The sequence below is a fragment of the Oryzias melastigma genome, linkage group LG7, assembly GCF_002922805.2.
Source record: "Oryzias melastigma strain HK-1 linkage group LG7, ASM292280v2, whole genome shotgun sequence".
Classification (NCBI taxonomy): Eukaryota; Metazoa; Chordata; class Actinopteri; order Beloniformes; family Adrianichthyidae; genus Oryzias; species Oryzias melastigma.
Window position 1 is genome coordinate 22,185,655 of NC_050518.1, and position 20,153 is coordinate 22,205,807.

Genomic DNA, 20,153 nt, shown 5'->3' on the forward strand with positions numbered 1-20,153 from the left:
CCTAACGAAACACAGATGATACCAAACTGTTGTTGTCTTGTGTTGATTTTAAAAACATTTCTTTAAAACTCATTAACTTTTGTCAGATTTAAACAAGACAGCAAACCAAACTTTATATTTTTTTCTTTGTTCTTTTAAATATGATTCTTTGAGACCCACTCTGATAAATATATATTTTTTTATGATATTAACATGTTCTTGTAGCATCGAATCATGATAGATCAGGAGCAGATAAAACCCATTGTTTGTTAAAGAACAAGTTGGTGATGCAGCAGCTGCCATGGGTGGGTCAAAGTCTTCCTGGTCCACTCTAATTCAGTCTAATGGATGCATTAACATCTTCATATTCATCATACGAGCTGCCATCTGGCTCACGACTGTACAGCTGGATAACTCTGATATTGATTTGTTGCTCCGGTAATGTTAGCTTGGGTTTGTGAGGTGCTGTAAGCTAGCAGGAGAGTGTAAACGAAGGAATACTGGGATAACAATGTAGGCTTACTTCCATACCAACAGTCCCACCCAAAATCCAGAAGCTAATATCCGATCAGCTCCTGATAGACTGCAGAAATGCTCTTAAAGAATGACAGGCTTTTTGATTTTAGCTAAAAACTGCAGAATCACAATTTAAAAACCACTGAGAATGATTTTACCTTAGAAACAATTGGAGTTGGACTTTTAAGCTTAAATAGAATAATTCTGTTGATTCTCTTCAATAAAACCACAAACATTTGAAAACATTTTTGTTGATCAATTATGGCGTGAGGTCTGAAACAGAAAGTGTCTGATATTTCTCAACACTTTTCTCAGCTGGATCACATGATCTGCTGTCATACATAATATGTGGCAATGATATAAAAAGGTCCAATGTTTCTTCACATGCCTTCAGTCTGACCAGTGCTCCTTTTTTCAGAAACTATCATCCCTCTTGGGCCTCATATGATTTTTACTCTCAGCAGTTTTAAACTCGATCACTTCTCTCACAACACTCTCAGGACTGTGTGAACTGGAGGAAGCACCTGGGGATTTCCTGAAAATGACGATGAGGATAGCAGCTGTCCTTTTCTGGAATCGGTTCATCAGAGCTCAGTGTGGTAGAATCCACATCCTCGCTCTGTGTCTCACTTTAACAAACGCACAGATGCAGAAGAGAGCAGCTCGGTTGGTGAATTACAGACATGTTATAACAGGAAGAGCTGCAAGTTGTTGCAGACTGATTACAGATTATGTGGAAACTACAAATAAAATGTTGCAAAACTATGAGGGATCTTCTCTAGTAGCAATAATTCTACAAGCTGTGAGTCAGCACAGTAAAATGCATCAATGAACACTCACTTTAAAGTACAGTTATGCATAAAAATTATGATTTAATAAATTATTTTGGAATATCTGCAAGAAAAAGTTATCTTCAGAGTTAGGCTGCCACGATTAGTCGACTAATCGACTATTAAAACAGTCGACGACTAATTCAATAGTCGATTAGTCGTTACTTTATGTTATATGGAGTCAGAGTGTAGTAAAGTTGAAAGTTATGATGGCATTCTGCTAGCTTTTTGGACTATTTTAACATTTATTAACGTTTTTTAGGCTATTTGGGAGTTTAGCTAGCTGCTCTGGCTACATGCTAGCTGTTTTGGCTAACTTAGGCTTTTTTTTTAGATTTTGGGGCTAATTGGCAATTAACTAATATTTCAACTGGCTATCAGCTTCAGTATTTTTAGTTATAAATTTCAGCGGTTTCAGCTATCAACTTTAGCATTTTTAGCTATCAATTTTAGTGTTTTTAGCTATTAACTTCATTGTTTTTAGTTATAAATTTAAGCGTTTTCAGCTATCAACTTTAGCATTTTTAGCTATCAGCCTCAGCCTTTTTAGCTATCAATTTCGGCATTTTTAGCTATCAACCTTAGCTTTTTTAGCTATCAACTTGAGTGTTTTTAGCTTTCAACTTCAGCTTTTTTAAGCTATCAATTTCAGCGTTTTTAGCTTTCAACTTAAACATTTTTAGCTATCAACTAAAGCGTTTTTAGCTATTAATTTCAGAGTTTTTAGCTATCAATTTCAGCGTTTTTAGCTATCAACTTAAGCATTTTTAGCTATCAACTAAAGCGTTTTTAGCTATTAATTTCAGAGTTTTTAGCTATCAATTTCAGAGTTTTTAGCTTTCATCTTCAGCTTTTTTAAGCTACCAATTTCAGCTTGTTCAGCTACCAGCTTCAGCATTTTTAACTATTAATTTCACAGTTTTTAGCAATCAACTTCAGCGTTTTCCGCAATCAACTTCAGTTTTTTTAACTTTAATTTCCGCATCTTCAGCTATCAGCACTAGCATCTTCAGCGGCCAAATTCAGCTTACAACACTCACATTAGCATTATCTTAGGTAAAGCTATATGTCTAGTTCATGGTTAGTTCAGAACTAATGATGGTTAAGATGTTTGTTTTACATCCAGTTTCCACATGACCCGATTAGTCGACTAATTAAGTAATCATTTGTTGCCGCACTACTTCAGAGTCTGTGCACTCTACTGATATTTTTCTTTTCTATCAGAAATTCAATTTGTCATCGATTTTGCAATTTCTTTACTTTTGCTCCAGTTGACTTCAATCCAGAGCATAACTTTCATTAAAATGTGTTTTTATTGTTGGAGACTCTGAGTCAGAGAGTTCTGGGGGATATTTGGCATTTCCTTCAAAACTGAAATACTCAACGGGATTTTTCACTTCTGGAGCTGAAGGGAAGTGAAGAAGGAGTCTCACCTCCTGCTTACTTAAAGTGTCTGAGGACTCTCGTATGAAACCGAGATCTCAGCTGTTGAGAGATGGAATGAAGATTTATTTGTGTCATCTGCTGAGATAAATCATAACTCTCATCAGAGACCGACAAAGAGCAGGAACACATTCTGCTCTCTTACCCTCTGGCAGCCTCGGCCTTCCTGCTCAGTCATGTGTTCTTCATCCTCGTTGGGCCGCAGCCCAAACGCTGCATGCTTTTGCTGCTCCGTCTAATAGGTTTTTTTTTTTATCTGCAGGTTGAGCTGCACGTTCACCTTGATGGAGCCATCAGGGTGCAGACTATTCTGGACGTTGCCAAGTAAGTTTCTTTGTTTTGATGTGCTAAAGCATAGATGGCTGCATTTTTGTTTTTGATGAACCAGTTCTGTAGATTAGCTCAGGTCGTGGAAAGTGCAACATTGACAGGTGCAAACAGGTTTGGAGCTAACAACTGATTAGTTTTTGTTCATGTTTCCACATGAGGAACTTCAAAACATCCTATTTTCACACCAAACTGGATTTATTTTAATTCGCATTCATGTTAGACGAGTACATTTCACAACAGAAGAGGATAAAGACCCACCAGGATGGAGATTGTGTTTTATGATGTTCTTACATATTTAAAGAAAATGAAAACTAAAATTGTATTTCTGACTATTTCTTCATTCAAATTGTTGTGAAACAGGAGCAGATAAATTGTTTTTTTTGAAAAAGATCGTAATTGTGACAGAAAATACACACAAGTTCTCTATTTTCTTCATTCTGATTCCTCCACCTGCAGACAAATAGATCCATGAACGTCTTTATTTTCCTGGTGTGAGCTGGAATCTGGATCTAAACTGTACAGCTGGATAGCTCCGATATTGATCACCATTTTGTTGCACCAGTAATGTTAGGGCTGTAAGCAAGCAGGAGAGAGTGTAAACAGATGGGTGATGGGAAAGGGGGTGGGCTTGCTCCGCCTGACAGTCCCAGCTCACTAATCAGAGGTGAATCTATAATGAATTTCTGCTGCTCTGCAGAAACTATGTCCCATAAATCACCATTTTTTACATTATTCAATCAGATCAATAGATGATCAGAGTGGGACTTTAAACTGAAGTGGCGACTTTACTCCTTAAAAAATGTCTGTCTTTGGTATTTTGACCCCAGAATGCTAATGACATTTGGTTAATGATCAAAATATAAAGTTAAAAAAGGTTTTAATGAAAGTTCCCTGATAGATAAATGAGCCAAAATACACTTTAGGGTTTTCAAAAGTAAAAAAAGTCATTAAAACAAAATATTTATTCTTTACTTAGCTATTTATTTAGTTAGTCAAACTTTTTTCTAACACAAAGTGCTCGTCACTCAACTCTAAAAGTAAATGGAAACTTATGAAAACAAAAGTCAACGTCCACTTTCCACTGTGTAAAGTATTCTCATTTTTTGTCAGTCAATAAGAAAACTAAAATACTGTTTTTATTTAATCATTTTTTACTTCTTCTTGTTAGGAAAAATAATACATTTCTTTTTGTGTTGTTTCTGTTTGAAATATACCTAAATCTAAAGTCTAAATCCAAACTGCTTAGCGCAGGACTCAGGTACTCTGAAGGTTTCTACAGTCGAGCCTCACTGTGGCAGAATGAGGTCACCTCCTGGCATTCAGCTGAGGAATCTGAAGAACACCTAAAACATTTCTCAACGGCACAAATCCAAGTTTCATAAACCACTAAAGAAGTCCAATTTTTACCTCCAGAATTCTGTTGAGTTTGTTTTAGAGACAGGATTTTGTTCACACATTAAAACAGCAGCAAAACACCAACAATACTTAAACACATTATGTAAAATTAATATTAATAATAATGTTTCTCAAGAGCAGTGACTTTAAAAATCTTTAATTAAGATGAGCAACAAAGTCATCAGTTTCAAATATTTGTTTGTAGAAAGAATCTTAATGAGTTTAATGAGGTGAGAAATTAAGAAGCATGAAAAACGTCTTGTTGAGGAGATAAAACTCAAGAATGAAATGAATAAAAGAAAACAATGAAAACACATGATGACGAGTGCGACACAAAACAAATCCTGAATCAGAGGGAAGCTGAACACAGACGAGGCAGAAGAACCGCAGTGACCTGAGAGAAAACTGAGCGAAGCAGAAACAGAGGAGAACTCAAACTCCATGTGACTGTGGGCAAAACTGGAACAGAAAGAAACACTTTTTTACTGAACTACAACACAAAAATAAGGACATAAAAACCAAAAAGTCAGCAATCCCCTGATTTATTCAGATTCTGGTTTGTTCTTAGTCAGATGATGAGTTTCTTGTGACAGAATATTGAGACAAAAATAAAACTCATTAAATGATCTCATGTTACACTTAAGAGTTGTGTCATCAGCATAGAGGATTCTGCTACAATTCCTAGTGTTGAACCCATCAAAAACGAATGAGTTTATTGATTAATCCAGAACCTCAAACATGTTTAGGGACACTGGTAGCTGACCGACAAGAATTGACGACATCATCGAGTGGAAGTAACTTCCGAATTTGAAGACACTGTTCGAATTCCTTCACTATTCACTATGTAGTAGTGAGTACATTTTCTAATGTTGTCTGAATCTACAATTCCAAAAAAGTGCGCTAGAAAATTCCTCAGAAGTCTTTGCAAAAAACTAATGTGGATCAACTACAACACATTCCAATTTTTGGAAAAAAACGTGTTTAAATGTTATTTTTTAACAAATCATCCACATTTTCGTCAACAGAACACAGTGGAGTCATAAATAGACGTTGTAAAATGTTTGTATTGATTCAATTTTCACTTTGTGAAATCGGTGACATCATATCAGTGTTTAAAAAAAAAATGTGCATAGTGTCCGAATTTAAAATCCAGGGCCCTAGATAGTCCTGCACTATATAGTTTTTTAGTAGTCAGGGATTAGGGAGGGAGTTCTGACATATTTTTCCAAATCTTCCTAAATGTAAGGGTAGGGAGAAGCTGGAGGGGTAGGGATGAATTTGGATTCGGCCAAACTGGTCAAAAACCACCTGAAAAACCAACAGCTTTATTAGATTTTCAGGTCTTTTCAGTTACGTATCTTATTTCTGCATTTTAAAGACATTTTAATTATTTTTAGACCCTGAATGTTGGTTTGATGCGGGGTACATTCCTAATGATTGGACTGGTTTCGTTAAGAGATTCATGAAAGACCCACTCTGATGTTCTTGTGGCATTTTTCTGATGACGGAGGACACGTATGAAGAAAATTAAAAACTGCGTTTTTGATTATTTGTGAATCAGGTGAAAATAAATGCTGTTTGAAAAAGATTTTAGTTGTTCAAATTCACAATTGGCAAGCTCCGCTCCATTCTGATGCATCCACTTGTAGACAAATAGATCCATGAACGTCTCTGTGTTCCTGGTCTGAGCTGGAATCTGGATCTAAACTGTACAGTTGGATAGCTATAATATGCTAATGTTAACTTGGCTGTAAGCTAGCAGGGGAAAGTCAACAAAGGGATGATGGGAAATGAAAGAAGGCTCACTCCGCACCAACAATCAATGGTAAATTGTTGATCAGCTCCTGCCGCTCTGCAGAAAATATGTCCTAGAAAATGATACAGGTTTCTTGATTTTGGCTAAAAACGGCAACAGCATAATTAAAAGACAACCTGAAACACTTTCAGAGGATTGATCAGAGTGGGACTTTAAAACATTACCACGAAGAAATGTTTAAAATCGTCAAATCATGTTGCAAAATAATGTTGAAAATGAAATATGGAACAGTACAACATCCCCGTTGAAGGCTTCCACGCGGAGAGGATGTGCTGGGTCAGCATCTGCAGGGACCAAGAAGTGGAAGTTGTGGAGGGTAACGGAGACAGAGGAACAGACATTTGAAGATTCACTTTCAGCCAAAACCTAACCCCCACTGTGTAAGAGGTCAGGTTTAATTACAGGACTCGTGCGTGATTGATGACTGACAGCGGGGGGGAAAGTCTTAGTTTGCAGCCATGCAAAAGTATCCCAGCAGATTGAGTTTCACTATTAAATATCAAAGAGAAGGGAAAGAATATGGACAAAAATGTTCATTAAATAACTTGTATGACTTTAAAATCACATATGTTTTTCTAAAAAAAATGTTTTAAGAAGGATAATTTATTTTTAGTTTGACTTAACTTTTATAATCTTTTAAATATTTAAGTACAGAAACAGCTGATAATCTTCCTCTGGAGGAAACCTAATTTAGATACTTGTTTTTACAGATTTCCAGACCCTCTCCATCCATTTTTCCTCCTTCATCCAGATGCTTTTTCACTTCAAATCTCTCTGACAGTTCCAGGTTCTGCTGTGCGCAAATGTTCTTGGATAAAACAGTTTTTCCCAAAAAGGAAATCTGTTTGGGGGAAAAAAAGGGATTTCAAACTTCAACTGCCTGCTTACAAAAACAAAACAAAAAAAAAACACTTTTCATGCAAATTAGTAAACTATTTTAGTTAAAAAGGCTGTTTGGATGCTTTCACTTAAGGGCAACATGAGAAAAACATTTTAAAAAATAGAAAATATTGCAAAAAGTAAGTAAAAAACCTGGAAAAGTGGTTCTAAAAGAAAAAAACGAAGACCTGACTAGTGTGGGTGTTTGATTACACTTACTCGCTGTTTGTATTTTTAAACCCAGCAGACCAAGACGAACATTTCTGCTGAAACGAAACCTGAATTTGACTCAAATCTCTGCTGGTTTTTAGGAGACGTGGCATTTCTCTGCCTGCGACCACGGCCCAGCAGATGAAGGAGAGGATCATCCTCCAGGAGCCCGACACTCTCACGGGCTTCTTGGGAAAATTCAACGAGTACATGCACGTGGTTGCGTAAGTGCTGACACGTCTCTTTCTCAGTTGCATAATTGTGTTTTCTTGGTGGTGCAAAGGCTGAAAACGGCGTTCTGATGAGTCAGGATCCACCTTTCTGGAGCTGCGGGAATGTTTAGTGTCGGGATCAAAGTGCAAACGGGAAGGTGGGCGTCCCGTCCGGGAGGGTGGAGCTCAATGGCCCCACAGTGTCGTCGTAGCAACCAGCCTGTGGGTATAGCAAACCTGCGGCGTCTTATTTTTAGTGGTGGTCCTTTCAGAAAACCAACCGTAGCGGAGCTCGGAGGCCGCTCTGCAGTGAGGAAACACAGTGGGTTCAGCAGAAAAGAGCCGTGAAAGCCTTTTGCACACAACACGAGGGAAGCTGCCAGCTGAGTTCAGCTCATGCGGGGAGGGGGGCTCTGGGGGTTTGGGAAGTGTTGAGAGGACACTGGAGAACAACACGCATTCAGGCCGACATTCAGCTGGAAATGCTGGAAGCGGCGTTGTTCTCCGTCATGGGACACAGCCTAGAATGAGTCGACGGGGAAGACTCCTCCCACACGGCGCCGTGAGCAGCACAGACATCCACGTCTGCAGGAAACACATCAAAAAAGTTTTGTAATTCTAAGACATTTGTGTTTCTGTAAAAATGTTTTGTTGTTGCTGATCTTTTGGGACTCCATCAGGGAGTTTAAAAACTATAAGATCTTTAGCCGTTCAGTAAAGTAACAGAGCTGCAGTTTGGTGTGAGAGAACTGCAGACTTCATGATGGATGTGACCCACACCCCGATTATTAAAATACAAAAACCTTAATCCCTTAAATGTTGTCAAAACCTCATTCATCTCAGATTAACTGAAAGATGTTAAATGAATGTTACAGTTAATTCTTGCTTGTCTAAGCATGCAGATAATTCTCTGAACTACTGTTGTACACGTTTTAAATTCAATCTTAATTTTATTTTCATCTGTTGTACTAACTATATCAAATGTATCTGCCTGTTGAGGAGGATTTTATAATAATCATTATTCGTTTATAAAGTGCATATTACGTGAATACATTTGTGATACTTTAAAGGAATTAATGAAATACACTTGAGAGTAAAAACAGGAATTCCCACAATATATTACAAAGATTAAAATAATCTATGAAAACATGCAGAAATTAACTTAGAAAATGATCAAAAGCTTAAATGAGATTCATGATTAGAAAGTTGAATTTGCAGCTGCTCAGCTCTTCTGACCAAAACAACACTTTTGTTGTTAACACACATCATTTCTGATTGTTACGGGAATGACGGGCAAATAAAGTAGATAAATAGATGAAACCACAGCAGTTTGTATGTTCACTTTGTATAAAACGGCTCAGATTTGGTTGGAAACGTTAGTAGTCGTAGCTTCAACACATTTTTCAGCTCTATGAATGTAAATATGTGCAAATATACAACATTTTCACACTCAAGTTAAGATTTTTTCAGGCAAATTCTCACATTATATTTTATTAAATTGTTCTCACGTTTTCCTTTTTCCTGCAACGTCACTTTCAGTTTTACATGTGTGTGATTGAAACTGGTGTGTATATTGTCACATATTTACCTTCATACAACTCCTGTTAACACAAGAAAGGTGTGAGATCAACAAAGTTCAGCTTACACAGTAATGTCAAAGATAATGCATTTTATTAAACCTAAAAGTTCTTTTTAGATAGCCATTTAAAAATATGGAGAAAAAATAATTAAAATTTGATTAAATTACTACTAAAATAACAAACAATAAGGCAAAATCTGCCCAGAAATAAAAGCTCTATAAGTTTTCAGTTAATTTCTTTCTTTATGGATTTGATAAAATAAAAAGACTTTGAGAAATGTTTTAGACAAACACAAAAGGAACGCTCTTTCAGTGATTTCAAGAAATAGTCTAAAATAAATTGGAAAAAAGGGGAAAATGCATACAAAACTAAAATATTATTCCAGTACAACAGATTTGTTCTTATCAAGTTGTATTTATTATTATTTACAGTAATATTTAGTTAAATGACATACAGACCCATTTCATTGTATCCTTCTTAAATAACTGCAGGAAAGCATTCAGAGCAGATGATAACGGTCATCTGCCTGATAAGAAAGGCTCGATTGTGGACTCCACTGCTCGGCGTTCTGAGAATCCTATCAAGTTTTTGTTTTGAAAGTTCTGTCTTTATGACGGACGGATCAGCTGAGTGGATGTCTGCTTTTATCGGACTGATACGTTTATCATCCCGTCTGTGTTTCTGCTCCAGAGGAGACAGAGAGGCCATCCAGAGGATCGCCTTTGAGTTTGTTGAGGACAAGGCCCGGGAGGGGGTTCTGTACGTGGAGGTCCGGTACAGCCCGCACCTGCTGTCCAACTGCAAGGTGGAGCCCATCCCGTGGAACCAGAAGCAGTAAGCGGATCTTCTGAGATGTCTTTCTCCGTGGCGGTGGCGAACACTAAACTGTTGTTTCTCGCTCAGAGGCGACCTGTGCCCGGACGAGGTGGTGCGCCTGGTCAACAAGGGGCTCAGCGAGGGGGAGAGGGCCTTCAGAATCAAAGCCAGGTCCATTCTATGCTGCATGCGCCACATGCCAAGTAATGAACTGTTCATGCTCCTGTCTGCCAAACAGCACTGTGAGATAAGGTTCCTGCATGCACTATTTCTGTCCTGTGTCAAAGATCTGCCTCAGATGTCGATGATGGTAAAGAAAACTGCCCTGGAGGTCACGGGGGGCGCAGCGGCCCGTCCCACCGCTCTTTGAGAGATACTCACAAACATGCTCTACGTTTCTAAATCTCACTTTAGGCTTTGAATTTACTGATTAAATATGCTTTGGACTGTAAAACACACATGCTCACTGTGTCCACACACTGACGACTACACAAACAGTTATTTTTGAGAGGAACTCAAGATATTTCATGCTTTTTATGTTTTTATCACTTTAACCCTTGAACACTGGAGCTCCAGTGTTTATGTTCTTTGATTTTCTGACTATTTCTTCAGTTAATTAAGAGCAGATAACGTAAAATGTTACGTAAAAAATTGAGTTAAAAGGTTACAAAGTCCCTTGTCTGCTCCGTTCTGATGCATCCACCTGCAGACAAATCCATCCGTGAACGTCTTTGTTTTCCTTGTACGGCTCCGATAGTGCTCATTGTTACTCTGGTAATGTTAGGTTGAGTGTGTGAGGTGAACTTTTGAAATGTTATTTTGGCTAAAAACAGTAGAATCAAAATAAAAAGACCACTGGGAAGGATTTAGCATTAGATCAAAAGATGATCAGAATTCAAGTTTCCTCTGTAAATGTTGCTTGAAAACATCCTTTTCTGTTCACTTCTCTAAAACATGTTATTCAGACTCACTGGGAAGTGGTCCAGTGACAGAAAATCTTTAAGGAGCATAAACCAACTTCCAGACTGCGATTGGTTCTTGCAGGAACATCACTCAATTTTCTGTGTTAAAGCTTTATTTATAACAAGCTACAAGGACATGACAGAAAAAAGAAGACAGCAGAATGACTTCATTGTAGGTGCTGATATAAACATGAAATATCTTGATTGGCCTGTTTGTGTGTTCAAACAGGTCGTTCAGCTTGTGGTTGTGTGTCCTCTAAACACCCATAGTTTTGCTTTTTTATCCACAAATCTACTTTTTTTTTCTTTTAATGGTGACGGTAAATACTGTCGGTGTTTACAGGAAAACATTTGAAAGAACTTTTACTTTAGTGGAGAGGTGTCAAACTCAATCGCACAAGAGGCCAAAATCCAAAACAAACATTAGGCTGAACAGGATAAACATTTATTAAACACTCTAAATCTACATTTTTAAAGCTTTAAAACCGGAACTTTTGAACATAATCAGGATATACATATAACATTACCTGTGATAATGCTAGTGTGAATGCTGTAAGCTGAATTTGGCCACTGAAGATGCTGAAATTGATAACTAAAAATGCTGAAGCTGATAGCTGAAAAACCTGAAACTAAAGTTGAAAACGCCGAGGCTGATAACCAGCTAAAATATTAGCTAAATGTCAAATTAGCCCAAAAAACAAAAACAAAAAAACCCCCAAAAAACTTAGGTTAGCCAAAACAGCTAACATGTGGCTGAAATATTAGCTAAACTCCAAAATAACCAAAAAAATCTTATTAAATCTTAGTAAATAGTCCAAAAATCTAGCATAATGACAATTTTTAAAACTTTAAAACTGTAACTTTTTAGCATAATTATGAATAATAAAAAGGCAGGAATATTACTCCAGAATAAATCAACTTAAACCTTAAATAACATTCAATATTTTACTCTCCATAAAAATATATCTTGTCAAAAATATACAAGTTAGAAATAAGCGTAAAATAACATCGGGTCATTAATAACGATAAAACAAAATGATCTGGAGGGCCGGATTTAATTACCCAGAGGGCCGGATCCGGCCCCCGGGCCTTGACTTTGACACGTGCTTTAGTGGATCAAAGGGAAATGAGTTAACATTTCAAAATAAAAGACTTAATGATGGATTCATATTTAAAAAAAGAATTAGTTTTCTCATCTAATATTTTTTAGGTTTTTCTAGTTTATTAAGATCTAACAGCCCCAGGTGGTGCACACGTGGTTTATTATTTATTCAGAAACGATCACAGAATAATTCAAAATTTTCACCAAAGCTTCAGAACACACGTGAACATTTCAAAATGTGTGTTAAGTTTTTCACAGAAGAGTTGAGATAAACTGCATGCTGCTGTCAGAATGTTACACATAAAGATGCTGTTGTAAGTCTGTGTGGTGATGGTCTGTGTTTGGTCCTTCAGGCTGGTCCGACGACGTGGTGGAGCTTTGTGAGATCTATCGGAATGAGGGCGTGGTCGGCATCGACCTGGCCGGCGATGAGTCCCTGAACTGTGAAGCTAACCCAGACCACAGAAAGGCCTACGAGGTGAGCGTGTGGACTGTATTAGCTTTAATGTGGACGTGTTCATAATCTTTTCATTCAACAATACAAACAGGTTAACTTGTGGTGTCAGTAACAGATCTTTGGCGCTTCAAAAAAACCTTTTCTTTGTGTCAATAAGCTTTAGGATTTCCCCGAACAGACTTTAGGTAAATAATGAGTCATGAGGCGGTCGGAATGTGGTTTGCTGCAGGTCGAAGCAGAAAAATGGAAAACTTCTGCCGTGTTTTTATTGCTTTAATTCCAATTTTCAGATTTGCTGGGTTTTTCTTCCCAATCCTAAACCGTGACAGATGTCATGCAGAGCAGCTGAGCTGCTCTCAGGCCCTGAGAGGATCAGGACTTGCAGTTCTTTTAAGTGACGTTAGCACCAGGAAGTAGTTAGGAGTTTCTATTTTCCATTAAATCTATAGTTTTAGTGGTTGATTTTGTACCTTTTCATCTTTTTGTCTGTCCTTCTTCTTATTTTAAAATATTGATAAATTCAGAGAACAGTGTGGCGAGTAATCAGATTAATCTGCCTGACCTTAATGAATAACATAGAGTTTATATACCACATTTCACTGCCTGAACACATACAAAATTAGGGTTAAGCTTAAATAACATTTACATCTCTGTGAAGGAGTTTATCTTAAAGAAAACAGCGTGCATGTATAGAACAGAGGAACCGTGCTGCGGCTTTCTGCTCAGACGACCAAATCTGCAAAGTTACACAAATTTAAGTCAGCAGACGGATTTAGAGGAACTTTATGTGAACCACAACTTATGTTTGCATGAACTTACGAAGCAGTTAAATTTCAAAATACTCTTTTTTTGTTCTTATGATAAATAAGAGAGTAAAAACACACTGTTTAACATGATTCAGTTCAAAGAGGATAATAAATCCCCAAAACATCCTCTTTATGGAGGGACATGTCCGTGTACAATCACCAGATCTCTGTGGAAATGCAAAAAAAAGAAACACTTCAATTATTTTATTTTTAAGGACGTTTTTATTTAATCAAATGTATCCTACTGTACTTTTAAAGTTTATATGGATCATTGAGGTAAAGTGTAACAGCCACATATTCACACTACTAAATGCTGAGGTTTAGTTTAAAAAACGTGAAACTGGAATTTACGGTTGAAAACGTATTTTAATTTAAAGAACATAAACTCTGGAACTCCGGTACTAAAGTGTTAAACATCCCAAATCCGTTTACTTCTCCTTCAGTATCGGGGAAACCATCCGTCAGTTCACCAGAGAACATTGTGAACTCCACAGAGCGTTGCAGATGTGAAAGCCAGATGTTTTGGCTGCACTGTCTGATGTCTTGCGTCATGGGTTTTTGTGACAGAAAGCGGTTCGCGCCGGGATCCACAGGACGGTCCACGCAGGGGAGGTGGGTCCAGCCGCCGTGGTGAGGGAGGTAAGCGACAGCACACACCTCTGGAGGAAGGAGGGGCAGACACTCGACATCTCAGTGTCATTTAGACGAGTGTAAACAAGACTGAAGCCAGAAACAGGAACATGGATCCAACCAGAACCAGACGGTCTAACTCACATGTGTCAAAGTCAAGGCCCGGGGGCCGAATCCGGCCCTCCAGATCATTTTATTTTATTGTTATTAGTGACCTGATGTTATATTGCGCTCATTCCTAACTTGAGCAATTTTGACAAAATATATTTTTATGGAGAGTAAAATATTGAAAGTTATTTAAGGTTTAAGTTGATTTATTCTGGAATAATATTCCTGCCTTTTTATTATTCAGAATTATGTTAAAAAGTTACAGTTTTAAAGTTTTAAAAATTGGAATTCAGCTAGCTTTTTGAATTATTTTGGCATTTACTGAGAATTTTTTAGGTTATTTTGGAGTTTAGTTAATATTTCAGCTGCATGCTAGCTGTTTTGGCTAATTTAGGCTTTTTTCAGTTTAGGCTGTTTTGAAGTTTAGCCATTTTTCAGCTATATTATAGCTGTTTTGGATAACCTAAGTTTTTTTTTTTTTTAAGGCTAATTTGGCATTTAGCCAATATTTCAGCTGGCTGTCAGCTTAAGTGATGTCAGCTATTAACCTAAACTTTTTCAGCTATCAGCTTCAGCGTTTTTAGCTATTACTTTCAGCATCTTCAGCAGCCAAATTCAGCTTACAGCATTCACACTAGCATTGTTGCAGGTAGTGCTATAAATCTAATTCATAATTATGTTAAAATGTTACGGTTTTAAAGTTTTAAAAATGTAGATTTAGAATGTTTAATAAATGTTTATCCTGTTCGGCCCACGACCTAAGGCGGTTTTGGATTTTGGCCCCCTGTTCGGTTGAGTTTGACTCTCCCACTCTAACTGAAAGCTTTATGCATAAAGTGGCTCAACAGTAACACGAGCCTCTTGTAAATGTTTCATCTCATAGGTTCGTTCTTTTGTGCGTTTTGATCCAACATATCGATGTAGCAATGCTAACAGAGCTTTCACACTGAAGTGTTTGGTTTTCTCTCATATTCTGCTTTGTTTTGGTCTGTGCTGCTCATTTGTTCCTCTCAAAAACAGGATGTAAATTTATGCAATTACAAGTGTGGTCCATCCACTTAAAGACGAAAAAAAACACTGAATGAGAGTTATATAAGAAGCATACCCATTGATTAGAGGAGGTACGCCCCTTTGTGTAAGTCAGGAGAAACATTAACCAAGGAAGTAACTCAAACGTCTGGTTTAAAGTCAGTCGAACTGTCAATGTTTTGAATTGACATAATGTTACGCAAGTGAAGGCTTGATTTGATAACAGGGGGAGTTAATGGCAACGGAGTGTTTCACAGGGTTAATACTCAACGCTGTGAGATCATTTGATCTCTGTTTGGAGCTTCTGTGTAGAAGGAAGTTATAATCTCAGTTATGTGTTTAAATTTTAAGGGAAAGTTAATTAATCTCAACTAGAAGTCATTCACAAAAATGAAAAAATGTTGGTGATTTTGCGATGTGATAAGGTGATATTTAAAGAAGTGCAATCTGAATGAAAGACCCAGAAAAGAAGTTTGAAAAATTCATCTTTTAAGAACCACAAGAATTTGATGGCCAGTTTAACCAAACGGACATCATTTGTCCTGTTTTGCTTAAAGTCATCAGAAAATCCTACAACATTTATAAAACAAGCTTCACTGACTAGCATCGTGGAGGAGAGACGATCATTGGGGACTTGATCTGGGAGGTCCTAAAGGTGCATTCACACCGAACGCGATTCGTGCGGCGGAGGCGACCAGTTTCAATGTTAGGTCAATGGAACAGACGCGACATGAGGTGTTCTGAAGTCCCGCGGTGCGATTTGAGCGACTTGCGCAGCGCAAAGGTCTGGCAGCAGCTGGATTTGAGCGAGACAGGGTGAATTGGGCGGCGCAGCCAAAATTTTAATATCTGAAGTTTGATAGGTCGCCGCGTATCATCTCCCAATCAGGAACTCAGCTTTGGGCACGCTCACTCCATATGCCGGCAGACAGAGAGCCGCTGCAGGGTCCAAAGGCTGCCGGCTCTGGTCTCATCGAGACATTAGAAAAAAGAGAAAAGGTCTCCTAATATTATTTTTCCCCCTCGGGTTATTACGAAACAAAGAGCCTTCAAGCTCAGACACAGAGACACAGAAACACAGTGGAAGCAGCTGTCAATCAGACACAGCCCCCTGTAGTGGGAAAATCCATCCATCCATCTTCTTGACCGCTGTGTCCCTTTGATATTGGAGACTTGGTCTTTGGTCCATCCAGTCCTGAGACATGTGATGCTTTACCCAGGGAACCATGACACTCAGGAAGATGCAGCATATTTAAAATCATGTGAACACTTTTGCTCAGGTGAAAATCACCCACTGATAGAGCTCTGGGGTTAAAATGACTGACAAAGAAAATAAAACTAATGAAAACTGACCTAGTCTAATGGTTTCCAAACCTGATTCTTGAGGTTCATTGCTCCGCCTGTTTTCCAGTTAACCCCGCCCTATTTCCTGCCATTTACCAGCTGTGTTAAGTCAATGTGGAATCTACAGCTTCATAACTCATTAATCAAGAACTTTTTTTCTAAAGGTGGATCCACTTCAGGGAAGAGTGATTTATATCAAATAGAACAAACTGTGACGAACACAAAGAGCTGCGTTGACAACCTTTTTTTCACATTTCCTTCTACAAATGTCATGAAACCTGAACTTGCCCATCTGAGAGTGTTTTTGAGCTAAACCACATAAAGCGCCAGGAGCTACATCTGATTCGTTCTGTGGTTTTCCACCTTTTCCTTTTCCCCCGGTGACATTTCAGGCGGTGGAAGTGCTGAAAACCGAGCGCGTTGGACATGGATACGGAACGCTGGGAGACCCGGATCTGTACAGAGAGCTGCTGGCTCAGGACATGCACTTTGAGGTAAGACTTATCAGCAAGGCTAGGATTTATCTCTTTAAATGTTAAAGCGTCTCTTATCTTATCAAAAAAAAAAAAAAAAGAAAAATTGGACTTTACCCTTCATGTTATGATTCCAAACAAGATTAAGTGAAAGAGGAACGAAACAGTGACCCCTAGTGGACGCTCTGTGCTTCATTCTATGAAGTGTGTGCTGTTCTTCCTGCAGGTGTGTCCTCTTTCCAGTAAGCTGACCGGCGCCTGCAACTCAGACTTCACCAAACATCCTGTCATCACGTGAGCTGAGTTTATGTCAGAGTAAAAACACTTTCGCTTTCAGCTGGACTTTAAAAATCCTCTCTGGTGCTGCAGGTTCATGAGGGACAAGGCCAACTACTCTCTGAACACAGACGACCCTCTGATCTTCAACTCCACCCTGAACGACGACTACTTCTTAGCCCAAGAACACATGGGCTTCACCGAGGAGGAATTCAAGCGCCTGGTAAGAGAGAAAAAAAAAACTATAAACAGGCTAAGTGGACTTTGAGAAGGACAGATTTATTTTCTGATAGAGGAACAATCTAATGCAAAAAAGCTAAACCATTTCAAGTTTTTATTTGCAAAAAATATTTATTATTTTAGCTCTGGGCTTAAAAAAAGATTGATTGTTTTTTTTAGCATTAGATGACAAAATAAAGTTACATAGCGGGAGACATTTACTTTATTCCTAGCTTGATTGAATAGAATCCCTAAAATTACTATGAACTCGGCTTAAAGATCCACTATGATGACTTTTTCTGATAATGGAGGACAAATAGAAAATTGCATTGGAGTATTTCTTTCTTGAAATCCTTGTGAATCATTAAAAACTCTGTTAAAGTAAATTCTTGTTTTTTTGCAGAACATCAAGTCTGCCAAGTCCTGTTTCCTGCCGGAGAAAGAGAAGAACGAGCTCCTGTCCAGACTGTACGAGGCCTACGGGATGATAGAGAGCACCCCCTTCTAAACTTGAGCAGAACATCAGAGAAGATTTGATGTTTTCCTCCTCTCTCCTGATCCAGCGGAACATCTAAAGAAACCAGACCTAAAGCCTTTAGCACATCAAACATGGCTGCTGCCTTCACCTCATGATCCTGCGCGACGCCGGCCGGTCCTCGCTCGGGTCTTTAAGATTTGTTTTTATGAAGGTGCTCTCTTTGAGTCAGGTTCTTCAGTCCAGCAGTTTATTACTTCTGAGTTCTCATTTACGCCCTTTTATTAAATCATGCTTTTGCTAGTCAGCACTTATCCAGTTTGAGCACTTTTCCCAACCGGAACGTCGGCCGAGCCGGCTCGCTTTAAGCAGAATGAGGCCCACGCAGTGAAGTGGGGGGGCTGAAAGCCGTGGAGTCAACATAGTTGGCACCAACCAAGCAGCAAACGTGCACAAGTGTGTTAAAATACACAGCTTCATACCAAAAGTGTAGCCATATCTTTGAACACAAGGTGGCAGCATGCTCTCATCTGTCCACAAGCCGCACACGTGGATTTCATTATTACTCTGTTGTTTTGATGTAGATATTTATTCAAAACTTTACAGTTCATATAATGAAAAGCACTTTGAACATACAGTTAGAGCACTTTTGAAGGGCATGTCCTACCAAAATAAAAGCTGTTCAAAGATGCTGTGTGTCTTTTTTTCCCGATAACGATGGAATTTTGTTTTTCAAGTTCAGCAGATGTTCAGACAGCTTTTCCCACAGCTCTGCAGACAAACAGATGTTGCTTTATCGTAGAAAAAAAAGGTAAATGGGAGTGCAGGGGCCACGAGAGGTGGGAATGTAAACACTAAACTCCCATCCACAGAGAGGCGCATTTATTCCTGCACATATTTATGGTTCTGGTAAGTTCTGGTCGGATGGGGCTTCCTCTTCTGTAGCTAAAAGGCTGGATGCATCCTAGAAGACAAGCACACGACTGACAGTAACTCATAGGTATTTTATTACACAAAGGGAAAGTCTATCACAAAGTTATCACGGAACATTTAGCAATAAATATGAAGACTGTACACGACGGTAAACCGGGACGCTGTTGGTTACTACGGAAAGAAAACGTGGTGAAGACACTGCAGCAGTCACAAACACACGGGCTAAAGAAAAACGACAAACGGATGATCCTGGCCGCCGCACAAACCATCCTCCACAGTCTCTGGGTTTCCTATGAGTGACCAACAGGGAGTGAAGCCAAACTGCATTGTTTTAAATGTCTGTCAGGATCCCTGCGGTTCTTTTGTAGTTTTTATGTCCTATGAAGAGAAAAAGGCAGCGTTCAGAGCCGCCGAGGCTCCGAACGGGCCGGCAGTGAGCCTGCGACCCCGTGTCCATTCAGGACGACATTAGCACCCCCTCCTAATTCCCATCTTCTCACTTTCTCCTGCTTCTTCTCCACATTTTGCCGCCGCCCCCTTCAGAGTGCAGCTGGCGTTTAGGACGGGCCTCCCCCTCCCTGCGTGTCTTGGCTGATGGAGCCTTCTGTCGGGGGGGCTGGGGAGGATCCTGGGTTTCCTTCTGAGGACAAATATGACAGAAAAGAGAAGCGTTTATGTTTGAGCCAAACGGGGATTTAAGCAGCGTGGGACAAACATGCTTTGAGGAAAAGAGCCGAATCCTGAGGAAGGAACTGGGACTTCCTGAAGCCACACAATGTCAGCAGAATCCAGCTTTCTGTGCTCGTGGGAAACAGACCGACTCAAGAACACAGTCTGACCCGCCGATCATCAGCGGTTCATGCAGACTTTAACACGCGTGTCAAAGTCAAGGCCCAGGGGCCGGATCCGGCCCTCCGGGTCATTCTATCCGGCCCTTTAGATCATTTTAATTTATTGTTATTAATGGCCCGATGTTATCTTGAGCTCATTTTTAATTTGTATAATTTTGACAAAATATTTTTTTTATGGAAAGTAAAATACTGAAAGCTATTTAAAGTTTAAGTTAATTTATTATGGAATAATATTCCTGCCTTTTTATTATTCATATTAAGTTAAATAGTTACAGTTTTAAAGTTTTAAAAATTTGCATTCTGCTAGTTTTATGGACTATTTTGGCATTTACTGAGAATTTTTTAGGTTATTTTGGAGTTTAGCAAATATTTTAGCAGCATGCTAACTATTTTGGCTAATTTAGGCTTTTAAAACGTTTTTTAGACTGTTTTGGAGTTAGGCTAACATTTACACACTAGCTGTTTTGGCTAATTTAGTTTTT

General features: G+C 38.7%; 2 protein-coding genes across 7 annotated transcripts in view; one reads left to right on the top strand and one right to left on the bottom strand.

Annotated features, from left to right (window-relative positions):
* The window catches only part of ada (adenosine deaminase), a 22,005-nt gene extending 3,428 nt beyond the window's left edge, over positions 1-18,577 (top strand). Inside the window, exons 2-11 of the mRNA XM_024292245.2 lie at positions 3,031-3,092; positions 7,500-7,622; positions 9,881-10,024; positions 10,094-10,209; positions 12,424-12,548; positions 13,901-13,972; positions 16,837-16,938; positions 17,144-17,211; positions 17,287-17,416; positions 17,816-18,577. Coding sequence (XP_024148013.1) covers positions 3,031-3,092; positions 7,500-7,622; positions 9,881-10,024; positions 10,094-10,209; positions 12,424-12,548; positions 13,901-13,972; positions 16,837-16,938; positions 17,144-17,211; positions 17,287-17,416; positions 17,816-17,920 — 1,047 coding nt within the window. The 3' untranslated portion in view covers positions 17,921-18,577. The remainder of the gene's footprint in view (positions 1-3,030; positions 3,093-7,499; positions 7,623-9,880; positions 10,025-10,093; positions 10,210-12,423; positions 12,549-13,900; positions 13,973-16,836; positions 16,939-17,143; positions 17,212-17,286; positions 17,417-17,815) is intronic.
* The window catches only part of pkig (protein kinase (cAMP-dependent, catalytic) inhibitor gamma), a 40,156-nt gene continuing 38,523 nt past the window's right edge, over positions 18,521-20,153 (bottom strand). For 5 of the 6 annotated variants that reach the window (XM_024292250.2, XM_024292247.2, XM_024292248.1 and 2 more), the window contains one exon: positions 18,872-19,460. In XM_024292250.2, the coding sequence (XP_024148018.1) occupies positions 19,378-19,460 (83 nt within the window). In that variant the 3' untranslated portion in view covers positions 18,872-19,377. Of the gene's footprint in view, positions 18,852-18,871; positions 19,461-20,153 lie in introns of those variants that run through there. The other variant, XR_002921353.2, reaches the window with a different exon arrangement.